At 49.7% G+C, this 17,614-nt stretch overlaps 1 protein-coding gene across 1 annotated transcript; it reads right to left on the minus strand.

The window, feature by feature from the left end:
• Window positions 1-3,465: 3,465 nt before the first annotated feature.
• PtA15_2A624 (uncharacterized protein) lies at window positions 3,466-3,857 on the minus strand (the record flags this gene model as incomplete). Its single annotated transcript, XM_053166663.1, has 2 exons — window positions 3,466-3,708; window positions 3,798-3,857. The coding sequence occupies 2 exons, from the start codon at window positions 3,855-3,857 to the stop codon at window positions 3,466-3,468; spliced, it is 303 nt and encodes a 100-aa protein (XP_053017862.1).
• Window positions 3,858-17,614: the final 13,757 nt, after the last annotated feature.

Below are 17,614 nucleotides of genomic sequence, written 5' to 3' on the forward strand. Positions count from 1 at the left end.
ATTACTAAGGGCTATTACACCGTGTTGGGAGACGGACAGAATTCATCAGATATGTTGAGGGGGCAGGCCAGGATTTGATTGATCAAACAACGGTTGTTAGTCATTGTTTTGCATCTAAATCGATGAGGGATAACAAGCTGGAACTCATAAAAAAGATCTTCGCAGCCGGTTGGTGCCTTAATGTGGGTTTGAGCGTGCCTGTCAACTGGGGATTTAAACTTGACATTGGGTGCATTGCATAACTCGTGATCTGCACCATTGCACCAGGAAAAAATTCATGTCAACTGGGGGCAGGTGACATGAAGGAACACAGGCTGAGACTCTGCCACAACTTCAGCACGACTCTGTGCAATGTATTTCTTTACTCATTTGCGCATCAGGGATAGGTGAGTAAGACTGAGTCCGCTCATCCACCAACATTGCTGAACTTCTGAGCTCGAATGTTCGAGTTCAGACTTTTGTTCAGCTTCAGGGGGCTGCAAGGATATGTATGTATTACACCTTGAGAGCAAGTCTTCCCCGAGGCATTGTGTGGCCATTGACACCGCCATCCAGCAGGGGCTCCCCTCCGCTCGATGGCGGGTACACACCAGCCATCAAGCAGGGGCTCGGCTCCGCTCAATGGCTGGTACACACCGCCATCCAGCAGGGGCTCCCCTCCGCTCGATGGCCGGTACACACCGGCCATCAAGCAGGGGCTCGGCTCCGCTTGATGGCCGGTACACACCGCCATCCAGCAGGGGCTCCCCTCCGCTCGATGGCCGGTACACACCGCCATCAAGCAGGGGCTCCCCTCCGCTTGATGGCCGGTACACACCGCCCATCAAGCAGGGGCTCGGCTCCGCTGGATGGCCGGTACACACCGCCATCCAGCAGGGGCTCACTGGATGGCCGGTTGGTACTGGCCACCAGGCAGAGGAGACTCACTTGGATGGCCATGTGTACTCGCCATTGAGTCCACTCTGACCTAAACGCGGCGGGGCGGCCTCCTGGCAGGGCAGGTGCACTGTGCATGCTCGCCGCCCTAGCTTAACACAAGCCCCTTGTTTCAGAGGGAGGCGGGTGAAACACCGCCGGGCCCCTCCCGCGGAGCAATTCAGAGGCTCGCTTCGCGAGGCTCCCCCGGCCCCTGAAACAAGGGGATTATGTTAGGCTAGCTCGCCGCCCGTGCTTAGCGGTTATGTACACTCGAACTTGCGGCGGGAGCCGTCTCGTTCCTACTCACAGGCTTGGCGCTATGTTGCGGCGCCCAAGGAGTCCCGAGAACCCGGGAGGGGGACTCCAAGACTCCTGTGTGAGGGTCGGGGAGGTGTGTTCCCCAGTCCGCTAGGGATTCCCCTCCTCACGGCCTTGCATTGGCTTGAGGTCCCCTGAGAGGGATCCCAAGGGCCAAGAAGTGTCCGTAAGGGAGGAGAGGTTAGCCGAGCGGGTCCTCCGGGAGCAGGTGCACCCCAGATGGGTGCGAGGGCCAAGGCGTCAGACTACACGCGTGCGTGTGAATCCGGCAATCCCAAAGCACAGCTCATTTATGTACATATGTACATATACATATACATACGTTTTCTGAGCAGAATATGAGCATGAAGTGAGCTGAACATGAATGAACCTGCTCATTGGAATGAGCAGTACAAGTGGTGGGCTGATTTTCAGAGTGGAGTTGGAATGGAGACCAAACTGGAGATGCCTTCACGTCACCTGCCCCCAGTTGACATGAAAATTTTCCTGGTGTTGGGTTTGTGCGCGGTGTCTGCGGGCAACTGCCGTGTAGACTTGAGATTTGATTGACTCTCATGGCATCCTGGATATAAAGCAGACAATTCAATCTAAAAGTGACTCTGAAAATCTGAAAAGCGTGTCGCCAAGGGATTAAACAGCAACTGGGTACTTACTAACTCATCTTATCACTCGACGTTCACGAATCACGTGTCTGGCCAATTTGCAGTAAAAATCTGGTTGATTTTCGGGTGTTTAGTCGTGTTAAGATTTGTGTTGAGTCGAGCTTTGCAAGGAGTTGAGGCAAGGGTGATGCGAGCTGCGATGGGAGTTGATTAGTTGTGTTGCTACTGTAAGCAAACCATGAAGCTAAAAAAGAGCTCCGAACACAATTGCGTTTTGGCGCGTTTAATCACGAGGTTGGATCATGGATGGTTTGTGAAGTTGCGAGGACTCCTCCAACAGTTCTTCTCCGTGAGTTGCCGGGCAACCTATGTGGTATGATTTGTATAAGTTTTGACGCGCATGGAGTGATTCCGATATAGCCTTTAATCAGGTAGTCACTTGCTGGACGACGAGCGTCAATATAAACACAAGCCAAAAATCAGCCATTCCGAGGTTGCTGGAAGCCACTCTAAACGTCGTGACATATCGGGACTTATCATGAACATGAACATGGGCATTTTCTTCGACTAAAGCGTTCCAGTTTCGGTCGTGGCATCAAACATGCGGTTTTATTGCTGCCCGGCGGTACACTGGGACAGAGGGACGGGTTTCGGCCGTCTTGGCAGCTTGCATGAGGGTGACTCATGATCACAGAAGATGATGCGCCATCCGATCTACGGGAGAGGCCGTTCCCTCAACTTTGGGGGACGGTGACCAGTTTGCCTTTGATCAAATCAAACTGAGGGCGGACTAGCCTGGTAATCTTCGCGTTTACTGCCAATCTAACTAATCGGGCAATGTAGTCCATATTAATCGCGACGGCTTGCCGACGCTGATGGTTGCTCGTAGTACAAATGGATAAGTTGCAGACCATCGCAAATGAGAAGTTCAGGTGGTTGGCCTGATGGTCTTTTGTTCAACAACATTAAGGCTTGTTACGTGGCATTTTAGCCTTGCAATTGCGAAATCTAATACAAATATTGAGCCTGGTGGGAATGTTGTATAATTGTACTGAGCTTAAACCAAGGATGCAGCAATTATTGTGACATACTTTCACCAACCCGCAATGTGACATGTTGTTTAACGCGATTCTAGGTAGTCATTACAAAATACATACCGCGTGTTAGGCCGTGGTTTCTGGTCGAGATTTTCCTCCATCAGGCTCAATGTTTGATGCCAAACACTCTTCCAGATTGTATCTGATTGAATGACAAAAAGAGTCAAATCGAGCGTGAAAAGGTTTTCAAAAAATGAGTCTCACCTCTACAACTGCTCGCCCGTTTGCGACGTTAACCCCAGCCAAATGGCCGTAAAACCAGGCGCGGTGGCCAATGTAGTTTGAATTGAGGTCGAAACTCCAATTGGCACGTAGTGGTATAATGAAGTCAATAACGAGCTTCGCCTTAGGACTCTGGTCAAGGCATTAGCTGTAGTGTCTTTTGCTTTGAGATAAGGTGTACTCACGGCCGTTGTGTGCTCAAGGGTGATGGCGCAAACCGGGTTCTTGCTTAGGATATCTGTCATCGAAAGTGCGCATATGGTTCCGACTGCGTTGACTGTTAAGGGTCGTTCTTGGTGCGTGAGGCTTCAGAGCGGATGTGCGGACATCACTGAAGATGTAAACTTGAATTTTAGTGCGCCGTCCGGGCCAATTCCATCGATGGAGCCTTTCATGTGGTACGCCCGCTCGGCGACGGGAATTGCGCCATCGTTGAATGCCCGCTCCAACTTGATGGGGAAGAAGGTAGGAGCCGCGGGCGGGCTCGAGAATAGCCAGCTGCGGGACGATGTGCCTTTGCCCGAGGGCACGCCATCGCCCAGTGTAGAGATCTTTTGTGTTGTCAGGTCTTTGGTTTAATATTGGAAATAACAGTTGTACGCACGGATTCGTCAATATATATCTGTCCCCAAAAGTTTACCCTGTCGGCCAATGACGTTTCATGGTGAGTAGTTTGCACGGATCTGTTGCCTAGGGCCATGGGTCCTGTGACGAAGGTGATCTTGAGGGTATTGGGTGAGGGGACTTGGCGATTGGTGTCGGGTAGGGTGTTGGAGGTGGAATTTTCAGCTGCCTTTGGGCATGGGTCTTAAGCCTTGCGCAGGCGGTACCGTCGATGACTCGTTTGTTGTGAGGGGTGGCTCGTAGGGCGCGTCGTTGCTTGAGAGCGGCAGGCGGGCCTGACTTGGTCTCATTGGTTGGCCGTGGTCGGTGCCTGGGCGTAGACGGATCTGGGCCTCGTGGCGCACTTGGGGGGCGGGGCAGAGATGGGTTTGCCCTGTCGTGGTGATGGTCTTGGGGGAAAGGTGCTTGTTAAGTGGTCCGGAATAGTGTGGGGTGGGTGGCGTGGGGGGGCTGGTCTCTGGAGGTTTTGCCTCCGGGGTAGGGGGTGGGCGCCCGCGGGGGTCAAGGTGTTGGGGTGGGCGGTCAAGCGCACCCGCTCGGGGCGGTCCCGCAGCGGCGGAGCCGCTTGGCCTCTAGTCTTTTATATAACATTCACAAAAGATCTCCTCTCTCAATAGGTTTTTAGATACCAGGTGCTCCTCTTCTCTTCTTCCTCTCTCTTTTCTCTTCTTTCTTGGCCTCTTCTCCTCTCTTCACTTTGTATAAAACTGTGATAAACTTCCTTATAGTGCTATATACTTTCTTGTTACATATAACTAATTGTTATTGCCTTGTCTTTTTTACCTCCTTCAAAACCAATGATTCTACATCCCTCTTGCTCCAAGCCCTACTGTCCCACCATCAACTACACCATTGTGAGCCCAGTTTAACTAGCTCTTTGCTCTTTGCGAAATTCTTTGTGAGGCTGCTTGGAGTGTGGAATTCTTGCCTCTGGCCGCGGGTGATCACAATGTTTATAATGTTGATGAGCAATTGGTTGTCTGTCTAGACTATCTACTTCTCCACACCTTAGCAAAAATAATATTGCTGAACAGGAGCCACAATTATGAATGAATGTTAACGTGTTTGGGACTAAAAAAATTAGTTGGTTAGACATGTAGCCTCAAACCATTATGAATGATCCGGATTTGAAGAGCATGATTGAAGTATCTCCAACCTTGAACTGGACAGAATCCAATGAAGATGTTTAAATTATTTCTTCTTGAGGTGGCCTCATTTCATCATAATTTCCCTGCACCTGGCGGATCACAGAGCTGATATCTTTTTCATTCTTCTTCCCTATTTTTTTTTTTTGGGATAGTAACACTACAAGTGGGGATGGGATGCTTGATTCTCCAAAATAACTATAGAGAATAATCAATTATGGAGTCCTAACTTGGTAAGTAGCAAACTCCAAGATTGATGAACTTGCCTGAAATCAATAGATTTAAAATATTCTGATGAGTTGGACTGGTTATCTGGTGGAGGTGAGGCCATTCAGCAATAAGGGGCATGCAGGGACCAGGGAGCTTAAACCTGCTTAGACCCTGCAGCGGCGTAGCCGCTTTGGCCTCTAGTGTAGTATATTCACCACATCAATTCCCAGTTATTATTCAGTTGAAAGGTGAACTATGATTCCAAGTCAAAAATTATTTTGGTTCAACTGTTGTGTTATGTATCCATGCCACAGGACAAGTTATGGATGACTTGACAGTACCTTAGGAGAAGCTCCATTCAACTCCAGTAGAACCTAAGGCATTTTAAAGATCCTTCTAGGAAAGTATAGGCAATATCATAATTTCAGTGTTCACATAATTATTTGGACTTTGATTTCTTGTCCCACTTTTCCTCCAGTTGGTTGTGAGTCTCTTGTTGGGAGATGAAGAAACACAGAACCAGTTAAATACCAGTTAATAGATAGGAGGAAAATTTGGTGTCAACCAAACATCAAATGAAGGATCATCACACAATGCATAGAAATTTTCATCAACACTTTGTGTTTTCAAAGGTACCAGGGGAATTCAAAATTTGCCTTTATAACTTCACCAAATCTAATGTCATTCCAAGATAATAGGATTGTTTTTGCATGTGTACTTCAACGGCGGCCCGGAGGGTGCAAGCAATAGCCCGTTTGCCCACCGTGCGGGACACAGAGGCGCCGCGGCAGAAAAGAAGGGTCTGGGCAAGGAGGGTGGCGGGTGGAGGCTGGCATGGATCGGTACGGTGATTGGGGTTGTGCCTGGGGCAACTTGGTACTCGGTGTTGGGGCCGGATGTCCAAGGTTTGTTGTTGGGGCCTTCGCCGGAAGACTCCCCCAAACACACCCGTGAAGCCTCCGCAGGGCCAAGGATGGACATACAGGCTTGGCCGAGAGCTGAGAGCGAAGATGCAAGCTTCGTGGGAGCATATTCAATGCAGAGCCCAAGGATGGTCAGGACAAAGGGCTTTAGGAGATTGGCGGCGGGTTGGGCCTCGCGGGGGACCAGCAAGAGGGTGGGAGTCTGGACAGTGTGACATAAAAATCATTTGCAAAGAAAAACCCCGCTGTAAGACTCAAAAGTGGTTGTGAAACCCTTTTGCTGAATGGAGAAGGGGATGATGGAGGTGCAAACTCTGCCCTTCTATACTATCAGATAACAAGACCCACCAAGCTAAGCTTGGCAAGTTTTAATCAAGTGATAGGTCTGGTCTAGTTCCAGATGAAGTTGTTTGATGACAGGTATGTGAGATTTGAGAGTGTTTATGATGATGGAAAGGGTGAAAGTTGACTTGATGTTTCCAGTAGGGGTTGAACACAGGTCCTCAAGAGGGTGATATAAAAAGTTGAGAAGAGTGTCTGGACTGAGAAGGTTATATGTCTCAGTCGGGAGTTGAACCAGGAAACGGGTAACTCGTGACAGGTGTGTGATATGTAACCAGGAGATATGAGAGTATGAGAATATGAGAGTGAGCTCAGTGGTTATTGCAGATGAGAGGGATTATATGGTAATGTTATAAAGTGTAAGGGTGATGATAAAGGCTAATGGGTGATATCTGTATAACTGGTGGGTACTGAACTGAGGGAAAAACAACTGGGGGAGAGAGAGCTCCTTATATAGAAAAATGTGAGGGATTTTAGCTACAAGGGGGACCCTGGATGAGAGATTTTAGATGGTGGGCTGCATACAAGTGGTGTCAGAAGATACTAAATACAGGAAAAAAGTGGGGTGAGAAATGAAAGATGAGGTCATACTATGCAAGGACCGCATAAACAAAGCGGGGAAATGTCAAATACAGGGGTACTTCATGCAAGGGGTGCATGAGTGGTGTCAGACTAATGCATGGAGTGCAGAAATGGGGTCAGAAGACTGCATGCAGCTGCAAGGGGTGCATAAATGAGGCGGGGACATGTCAAATACAGAGGAAATGGGGTTGGTCCCCTGCATAAGCAGGGGGGATAAGAGGATAGAAAAGAGTATGTGTTTGGCTGGGTCTGAGTATGCGTATACCTGGGAAAGGTGACTTGAGGGGTGTGACAGGTTGATGACTGGGGCTGGCTGTGTCCATGAGGGTCCAAGAGGGTGTAACTTCCAATCCAGCGGGGTTCCAGTGATGCTTCCATTGGTGAGTAGGGGTAAAATTGGCTGTAGAATCCATTTCTGAGGTCCATTTGGTGGTATCTTTAGGCCTAGGTTGAGTAAATATATGTATGAGAAAAAACTTTTGATTTTTCACTTTTCCGTCTACCACACCACCCTCTTTCTCTGTGAAGATGAAGGTCTTGACTGTATAAAGGACAGGCTGAACCAGCTCATTGAGAGTTCTGCACCATGGCGCGGTAGGCTGAACAGATTATGGCAAAGACAGGGGAGGGAATCGGAGAGGGCAGGCAAAAGAAGTGGTGAGGACAGCACTAGAGATGGCCATCTGGACCCGGGTACCCGTGATAAAGATGGCAAACGGGTACCCGCGGGCGGGTACCCCCCGCCCGTTGGAGGGTACCCGCACACACCCGTTTGGGACCGCCTGGCGTGTCCGGGTACGGTGTCCGGGTACGGGCACGTGTCCCTGATTTTCTTGGGTTGGCGGGTACGTACCCGGGTACCCTCCAAAGTTTTGTTGCGCATGGCGCGCGCCGGCGGCCGTTCCCCGCCCCCGTAGGGGGAGGGGGGGGGGGGCGTGTACTTCATATCCAAGCCCGCCATGATATCTGCATATCCAGCATCTCACCTGGAACCAACCACCCGGAATCAACCACCATGTCAGGCCGCAAGCAAAAAAGACCAAACACCTCCATTGAATCGTCAGTTGCTTCCTCTCCAAATCCTTGATCTACTCAAAAAGACACCGAGCCCGACAAAAGCGAATCGGCTACCGCAGAGCCTCCACCAGGAACTACACTGACCGATTGGGAGGAGCTAGGTGAGTAATCATAAAATATTATTGTATCAATCAAGAAATTGCGTTCTGACCCTACCTTTCACTTGAATTTCAGAAAAGGCCCAGAAGATCGCTGCAAACGCCATCAGCGCAAGTTATAAATCTTACTCAACACCCAAGCTATCTAATCAAGTAGACAAGCATGGCCGCCAAATGATTGCATATCCATGCAAAATGTAAGTCGTTTTCTTTTTTTGATGACTGATCCCAACTCCTCCCTGATATCCCCTTAAATCCAACTCCAGATGTGGAACCAAGATCAACCGCCCGACCGGCGACTCTTCTTGCAGCAACTTGATCAAGCACGCTGCAAACTGTCTTCGGAAACAAAACAAAAAATCAACTGTGAAGCCCCCTTCGGGAACTCACAAGCCGGTATTACATAAGCCATCGACGGACTCTTAGACTCAGCTCCCCCGCGCCCTCCTAGCTCAGCAGAGAGAAGCTGAACTTCTCTCCTGGGCTAGGTGAGCACCGATCTTTCCCCTTCCTTTCCTTTCTCAGTTGTATGTACAGAGAGAAGCTGAACTTCTCTCCTGGGCTAGTACTTTGCAATACACGAGTGGTTCCTAGAAACCGTTTTCAGGCCTCTGTGCCGTGTGCCAGCCCAGACAGTGAAGATTCCCAAGCGGACTCTTACACTTTTTTTTTCTCGATACCACTCCTGAAAACCCTTTCGTGATGGGTTCTCTAAACTCTTCGTCTTCGTCGAGCAATCTGGCTCACCTTTTGCCTTCGTCTTCGCCCTCGACCTCGCTCCCTTCCTCAAAGTTGTCCGACGTACTCGACCCCTCTCTGAATCCGATCAAACCAGCACGAGTAATAATTGAACTGCAAATCACGGGCCGTTATTTCAGGGCTCTCATCGACACAGGCTCTGAGATCGATCTCATCTCGGATAGAGCGGTGGACGACTCCTTTCTGGAACGCCGACCGATGGCACGACCTAGCTCAATTCGCCTGGTGCTGGGAGACGGCTCCGCAATGCCCCTCACCATCCGTCATTTCGTCGTGGCGACGCTGCGTGTCACCCGACCCACATTGATATTTGAAGATACTTCTCTGCGGGTGGGACCGGTGCTAGGCGATTTCGACCTCATCCTTGGAACGCCATTTTTGCATTGTCATGGGCTATCCGTCTCGGTGGAACAACAAGCCATGGAGTGTTCCCGACTGAATGTCCTCATCCCAGACTACCGAGTGGACCCTGGACAATTTCAATCCATAGCCGCAGTCGACGCCCCCTCCGAGGCAAATCAATATCCGTGCGCGGAGTCGGAGAGGTTGATTTTGAAGGAATTTGCTGATCTGTTTCCCGAGGACATCCCTGCGGTCGATGAGGACGTTGACGACTCAGATCAATCTAAAGGAAGCTCGTTTCCTAACAAACTACAAGACGCAGCGTCTCGAACTCAACACAAAATCGTACTGACTGACCCCAATGCAGTAATCAACGAGCGTCAATTCCCGTACCCTCCCAAGCACCTCGCATCGTGGAGAATACTCTTAGATCAACATATTAAAGCGGGCCGCATCCGACGGTCAACCAGTCAGTACGCGTCCCCAAGTCTAATCATTCCGAAAAAAGACCCCTCTGCCCTTCCCCGTTGGGTTTGCGACTACCGCAAACTCAACAGCCTCACTGTTCGCGATCACTCGCCCTTGCCGAATGTGGATGAACTCGTACGAGTGGTGGCTTCAGGCAAAGTTTTCTCGATACTCGATCAAACGAATGCATTCTTTCAGACCAGAATGCGAGAGGAAGACATTCCATTGACGGCAGTCAAGACCCCGTGGGGACTCATGGAGTGGGTCGTTATGCCCATGGGACTCACAAACGCGCCAGCCACCCATCAGGCGAGACTAGAGGAAGCGCTAGGTGACTTAATCAACGACATTTGCGTTGTATACCTTGACGACATCGTCGTTTTCTCGGATTCCTTCAAAGAACATGAAGCACACGTCAGAGCGGTCCTCCGTAAACTCCGTCAAGCCAACCTCTACTGCAGTCCCAAGAAGACAAAGCTGTTTTGCACACGAGTAAAGTTCCTGGGACATTGGATCTCGGCGGAGGGTATTGAAGCGGATGACGAGAAAATTGCAGACATCCAATCCTGGCCTTCACCGCAATCAGCAAAGGGTGTGAAATGCTTTCTTGGGATGGTGCAGTGGATGAAGAAATTCATATGGGGTCTACAGCGCTACGTAGGGACGCTCACTCCATTAACAAGCTCAAAACTTGAGAATAAAGCCTTCAAATGGGGCCCTAAAGGGGAAGCAGCCTTTCAAAACATTAAACGTATCATGACCTCTCTCCCGTGTTTAAAAAATGTCGATTACGAGTCCGAAGACCCACTTTGGCTTTTTACAGATGCAAGCGGCTCCGCTCTCGGCGCGGCCCTATTCCAGGGTAAAGACTGGAAAGTCGCTTCTCCCATTGCTTACGAATCCCACCAGATGACGCCGGCGGAACGCAACTACCCAGTTCACAAGCAAGAGTTGTTGGCCGTCATACACGCACTTCAAGAATGGTGCATGCTTCTCTTGGGGATGAAGATCAATGGGATGTCCAACCATCACTCACTTGTACATCTCCCTCGTCAACGCACTCTCAGCAAGCGACAAGCACGATGGTCAGAACTTCTTGCTGACTTTGACCTCAACTTCAACTACATTCGCGGGGAGGATAACTCGGTCGCGGACGCCCTCTCAAGGAAAGACCTCCCCGACGACGATCCATCCACACCTGAAGAAGTAGCATGCGTGGCGGCGCTGACAGAAATTGGTCTGTCCATTGACCCCTCTCTCAAACAAACTATCTTGGCTGGTTATGCACATGACCAATTTTGCATTGCCTTACGTGATGCTCTTCCCCTCCGCACAGATTGTATAGAAGAGAACGGACTTCTATTCATTGATGGCCGACTTGTCATCCCAGCGAATTTTCAACTGCGAAGATCACTCATCAACAAGGCCCACCAACGCCTTGGACACTTGGGGGTCCTCAAGACCACCAAAGAGCTTCGCCGGGACTTCTTCTGGCCTTGGATGTCAATAGACATACGACAACTCCTCGAGCGGTGTGAAGTTTGCCAGCGTACTAAGGCTCCCACGACGGCACCGCTGGGCAAGATGCTCACTCCCTCGTTTCCTTGTCAACCCTTAACCAACATCGCAATCGACTTCGTGGGCCCATTGCGTAAGGCAACCCACTACGATATGATCTTGATGTGTACCTGTCGTTTATCGGGATTCATTCAAATCATCCCGGTTCTCCAAACGGACACAGCCGAAAAGACTGCTAGCCGCTTCTTCAGTGGCTGGGTTGCCAGATTTGGAGCCCCGACCTCTATCATCAGCGACCGGGACAAAACCTGGACATCCCGTTTCTGGAAATGCCTCATGAACCGTCTCAACATCAATTTTCACATGTCCACTTCGTTCCACCCTCAGGCCGACGGCCGTAGCGAACGATTGAATAAAACAGTCGGTCAAATTCTACGTACCTTCACCTCCAAACGACAATCAAAGTAGCTCAAGGCCCTACCCGCCGTTGAATATGCTATCAATTCAGCCGTGAACGTGGCTACGGGTTTCAGTCCTTTCGAACTACTTTACGGACGGAGGCCCTCCCTTTTCCCAAGTCGACCCCCGCCACTTACAGACTCACCGCCAGATCTCCCCACCCTTGACAAGTGGACCAAGCTCCGTGAGGACACCTGGGCAGAAGCCCGGGACACACTCTGCGCAAGCAGGGTCAAACAAGCAATCCAACATAACAAACAACGAGCCGACCCGCCTCCTCTTTCAGTCGGTGATCGAGTCTTCCTAAACTCGGCCAACTGGCGTGGGAAACACCAAACTGGCGTTGACAAGCTGAAAGATCGTTTCGAGGGTCCATATCCAGTTGTTAAAACATTCAATCACGGACAAAATGTGACCCTGACTCTCCCAGAAGGCGACAAGCGACATCCAACCTTCCACATTTCAAAAATCAAGCGTTTCCGTTCCTCATCAATGCCCTCTACTCCGGACGACAACTCGACTCTCTCCGATCATCCTGAACAGTCGTCCTCTATGTCTTATAGGGGGGGAGACTGTGAAGCCCCCTTCGGGAACTCACAAGCCGGTATTACATAAGCCATCGACGGACTCTTAGACTCAGCTCCCCCGCGCCCTCCTAGCTCAGCAGAGAGAAGCTGAACTTCTCTCCTGGGCTAGGTGAGCACCGATCTTTCCCCTTCCTTTCCTTTCTCAGTTGTATGTACAGAGAGAAGCTGAACTTCTCTCCTGGGCTAGGTGAGCACCGATCTTTCCCCTTCCTTTCCTTTCTCAGTTGTATGTACAGAGAGAAGCTGAACTTCTCTCCTGGGCTAGTACTTTGCAATACACGAGTGGTTCCTAGAAACCGTTTTCAGGCCTCTGTGCCGTGTGCCAGCCCAGACAGTGAAGAGTCCTAAGCGGACTCTTACATCAACCACCCGGTCGCTTGCGAGTGTTGGAATCAAGGGGACGGGGGATATTGATCCCAAAGAAGTGAGCCTTCTAATTTTCAACGACAAGCTGCACAGCTAATATTTATCTTTTGTTCTGTTCTTATTTAGGTTTCACAATTGTGTGCAACCTGGTGCGCCAAGGCCGCAAGGCCCTTTTCGGCGCTTGCTGATGATAGCCATCGGGCCATCCTCCATCCAGTCGTTGTTGCTCATTTACCAACCAGAAGGACGGTTTCGAGGGATATCCATATGCTGTACTCGGCTATCCAGCAAGAGTACAAGGCTGTTCTCGAAGTAAGTGATTTCATTTCCTCAGATCATATCACCCAAATAACAATTTCTTTTTGTTATTTAGTCACACACAGGGGCGTTGTACTTAGGAGTCGACACGTGGCAGTCACCTAACGGCTTTGACATTCTCGGGATTGTAATCTACCGATTGCATGAACTTGAATCCGATGACTTGAAGCTGGAGGCAATGCCTCTCGATTTCATTTGACTCTCCCATTGGCACACCGGTGAGTACTTAGCCAAGACTGTCAGCTTGGTAGTGCAGAAGTTTGGTATTCAGCATAAGGTATTGTATCTTTGATCTTGGTTCTCTTTATTCAACTTTTTCTAATTGTTCAACCAGCTCATCAACTACATTTTTACCCAGATCTGTGGCATTGTCAGCGACAGCGCGGCCAACAATGGAGTTATGGTAAGGGAGCTCAAGAAGCAGAAGTGGGCTCGTTTTAAAGGGGAGTCCGAGTGGATACAATGTTTTGCGCACGTTCTCAATCTAATTGTCCAAGGTATCCTCCGACCATTTGGAAATCACAAGAGAGCAAGGACTTCAAATACCCAAACTACATCGGATCGGGATCATTCAGACAATTCAGATTCAGAGAGTGACAACGACATTGCAGCTGACCAAATAATACCATGAGTCCAAACGGGAATCTTATTTATTTCATGTCAAGAGACTGACCGGCCTGTTTTTCACATTCAAGTCTTGACATCAAGAAAGATATTGTTTCCGAAGATGGAGAATCTACCGCAAGCAAGGATGATACTCAACTTGTTGAGGACTCTACAATGATCAAGCTGGATGATATCGATAATGCTAGCAACGAGGACGAAGAGGATCGATACACCACAAGTGGCTGTAAACAAAGCTTGGCTAAAGTAAGATAGCTTCCTGCTTATTTCCTTTCAAGCAATTCTGACTGATGCCTTTCTCCCTACCAGTTCTGTGCAATTGCTAAAAAACTTAGGTACTCCCCCAACTCGAGGAACTTGTTCAAAGAAATATGTAGCGAAAAGGAGTGTTCCACCCCTCATACGGTTGGAAGAGATGTTTGTACGTGATGGAATTCCACCTATACGCAACTCTCCAGCATCATCAGATGCAAGGATGGCATGTAAGTCATTCTTATTTCAGCTGATTTTATTACTCGTATCCCTATGCTGATATGTATTTTCTTTGCTTCACTCAAGCGTTGAGTGGCAACATCATAAGTGGCACAGAATCGACCATAAGCACTACTTGGACGAGTCCGATTTCGACTTGGCGCGCGATCTTGTTGATGTACTGAAGCTCTTCAATGAGATCACACTTCAAATATTGGTCTCTGCATCACCTCGATTATCAAATATTGTTGTCTTCATTGATCAAATCACTGAGCATTTGTCGTCAGTGATCAGCAGTTCAGCTTATCCACCGGCGTTAAGGAATGCCTGTCGGCTTGGGTTAAAGGTGACCAACAAATTCTACAGCCTTACTGACACTTCCCCTCTTTATAGGATAGCTATTGGTAAGTTTAATTTCTTGCTTTCATATTGATAAATATCACTTCCTTGTCACTAACACACATGATTCAGTCCTCCACCCATCTTTTAGGGATGAATACTTCAAGTTAGCAAATTGGGAACCCGAGTGGATCGTCAAAGCAATACGGCTAACCCGGGAGATGTGGGTATCTTTTTACAAGCCTGCAGTCATCCCGATGACCCCCTCATCATCATCTAACAACAAGGTAAGACTTGATTTCTATTTATTCATAGAACAATTTTTTCTACATGCTAATCCACTTGAGTTTGTGTCCCTCAGCCCAAGACTGGTATGTTGGCTGGCCTTGGAAGTGCTGCTGCTGCCCGAGGTGGACGCTGCTCAACAGATGCATTGGACGTGTGGCTCGCAGGCGGGCTAGTATTGAAAGGCGACGAACCCGTAAATCCACTCAAGTGGTGGATGAACCAAAAGCAATCTGGAAACACTCATGGGGGTCTCATGCAGATGGCACTCGATATCTTGAGTTGTCCAGGTGAGTTGGTTTCTTTGTGTCCTTCATTGATACATGCACTGACGATCTGATATGTCAGCTACATTGGTTGATGTTGAAAGGGCTTTCAGTTTTGGCCGCAATTATGTGTCGGCAAAGAGGCACCGGCTCTCAGGGCGATCATTGAGCAGGGGCATGACGGTGGCCTTCTACTCGAGGAATGGATTGATTGGGGATGGCCTCCTGGCTAAATGGAAGGCTCAAATTCAGCAGGAGAAAAGGTCAAATGCTAAGGAGAAGGGAAGTTCGAAGGACAAGGGAAAAAAAAAGTATTAGTTGTGGATTAGAAGTGATCAGACGAGAGCAATAAACATATATTTGAGTTATTTTTGTGGCAAGTCTAGGCGGTATACCCGCGGGTACACCGCCAAAGTACCGCCGACACCCGTCCACAGGTACGATTACGGGTACAGGTATCTATTTTGGCCAAAAAAGGTCGGCGGTACGGGTACCCGGGTCCCAATTGCCATCTTTAACCCGTGACGGGTACGGGTACCCCCTGCAAATTTGTCTCTAATCGGACACCCGGACCCGGACACGGCACCCGCCAGCGGGTACCGGCGGTACTTGAGGCGGGTACCCGCGGGTAACGCCACTACATTTTGAGAGTGACACATCGAGTGGGCTACACACCGGCACCCCTCTTGATGGCCGGTCATCGAGCGGAGTACATATGTACCCCACATCAAGCGGGGTACACATCCCACTCAATGACCGGTTATCAAGTGGGATGCGTACTCCACTCAATGAACGGTTATTGAGTGGGATGCGCACTCCACCCGATGACCGGCCATTGAGTGGGGGTGTAGGCCGGTCATTGAGTGCACATTGCACTCAATCGCCATCGAGGGTGTGTACCCCACTCAATGCCATCAAGCGGGGTGTGTACCTTGCTCGACGGCCGGTCATTGAGTGGGATGTGTATCCCGCTTGATGTCCGGTCATCAAGCGGGGTTTGGACTCCGCTCAATGTCCGGTCATCAAGTGGAGTGTGTACTCCGCTTGATGACCGGCCATTGAGAGGGGTGTGTACCCCACTCGATGACCAGCTATTGAGTGGGATGCATGCATGTCAATGGCCGGCTCCGGCTGACAATGACGGGTACCCGTCTGGGACACGGGTACCCTGTAGTTTTTCAGCCAAAATCCCATACCCGGACCCGTACACAGCACACGCGGACGGGTACTGGAGAGCAGTGACGGGTACCCGCCAAGCAGTGCCGGGTACCCGTTGGCCATCTCTAGACAGCGCCGAGTACCAGTAATAAGATGGAAGCGGTGAGCAAGAGGGCGGGTGAGAAGGCTTGACGGGGTCGGACTTGGGTGTCTCCTTCAATTTCTGGGAACTTTTATCTGTGGACAGCATTTTTTTTGGGTTTGATCATTTAATCTGCGGGCATCTGCCTCGGCAAAGCAGGGGCAGCGTGAGACATTCCCATTTGTGTCTCATGGTGTCCTCTTGTAAACCCCCACCTTCAGTGTGGTTTCACAAGGCCTATCACATGATTACATAAGCTCCTTGTACTTAGTCTTGCCTCTCTTCTCTCCTAGACCAGTAGAGATCTTGGACCCTTCTCTCTACTGGCTAGGTAAGCCTTTCTCCTTTTCCTCTCTCTCTTTCCTCTAGTTGTACTTACAGAGATCTTGGACCCTTCTCTCTACTGGCTAGCCCCCTGAAATCCAGTATACGTTGGAACTAGAAAGCTCCAAAGGCTCCGGCCTCGTCCCAACTCGCCCTTTCCTCCTTGTCTCCAGTGAGGGTCCACCGGACCCTTACATCTCTGCTAGAGAGGCTCTGATAGGATGCTGGGCTGATCCAAAGGCGAGCCATATCACCATTCATGTTACTGCCAGGTGATTGCGCACTTCAGCTCCCTTTGGACCCTTCGGTCGAGCCAAAGCTGATTGACTTACGCCGCCCGCTTTGGTTTTGGCATTGGAAGGAGTTCGTCAAGCGAGGCAAATTTGGATCTTCTGGGAAATTCTGCCCAAAAACATTGTTAGGTAGGCTTCCCAACCCTCTGCTGATGTGCTTGATGGTTTGTGACTGACCAATGGAGTCAGAATTTTTGTTGCTGTTACTGATACCGGCAAAAGCACTCTCAAAGCTCAACTGGAAAACATCTTCTGTGCGTGTGAACAAGTCGCCTCTGGAGAAGCCCAGGATGATTGGATGTGTGAGTCAAGTAGTCTCGGAATTGCTGTTTTTGGATAAGTTGTGCACAGTGTGGGTGGCAGTTGCGGGTTGATTCAACTGTGCGCCAAGGTTAAAACTTCACATTACCCTTTGTGGTCCCCAAGAAGAGCAAATTGTGTGCCGCGACTCTGAGGAACTGTGATGATAACAGCAACGTGAGTTTGATTGGCTTACTAGCTACAAAGTAAACAGGCCACCAAGATGTTACTCAGTTGACGGAGTAATGGAAGCAACCATGGCTCTGGCTTGATAGGTACCTCAAGTAGTGGGATCAATGAGATCATGGACGCAATAACTGGTAAAAGCAGCAGGCATCAATTTCTGGTCCTGAGGATTGGGCCGGTGCCTTGTTTGGCATCAAAAGGACACTCACCGTTGTGAGAGAGCAGTAGGGCTTGGGACCTTGGAGTTGGTT

The sequence above is a fragment of the Puccinia triticina genome, chromosome 2A (genome assembly GCF_026914185.1).
Source record: "Puccinia triticina chromosome 2A, complete sequence".
NCBI lineage: Eukaryota > Fungi > Basidiomycota > Pucciniomycetes > Pucciniales > Pucciniaceae > Puccinia > Puccinia triticina.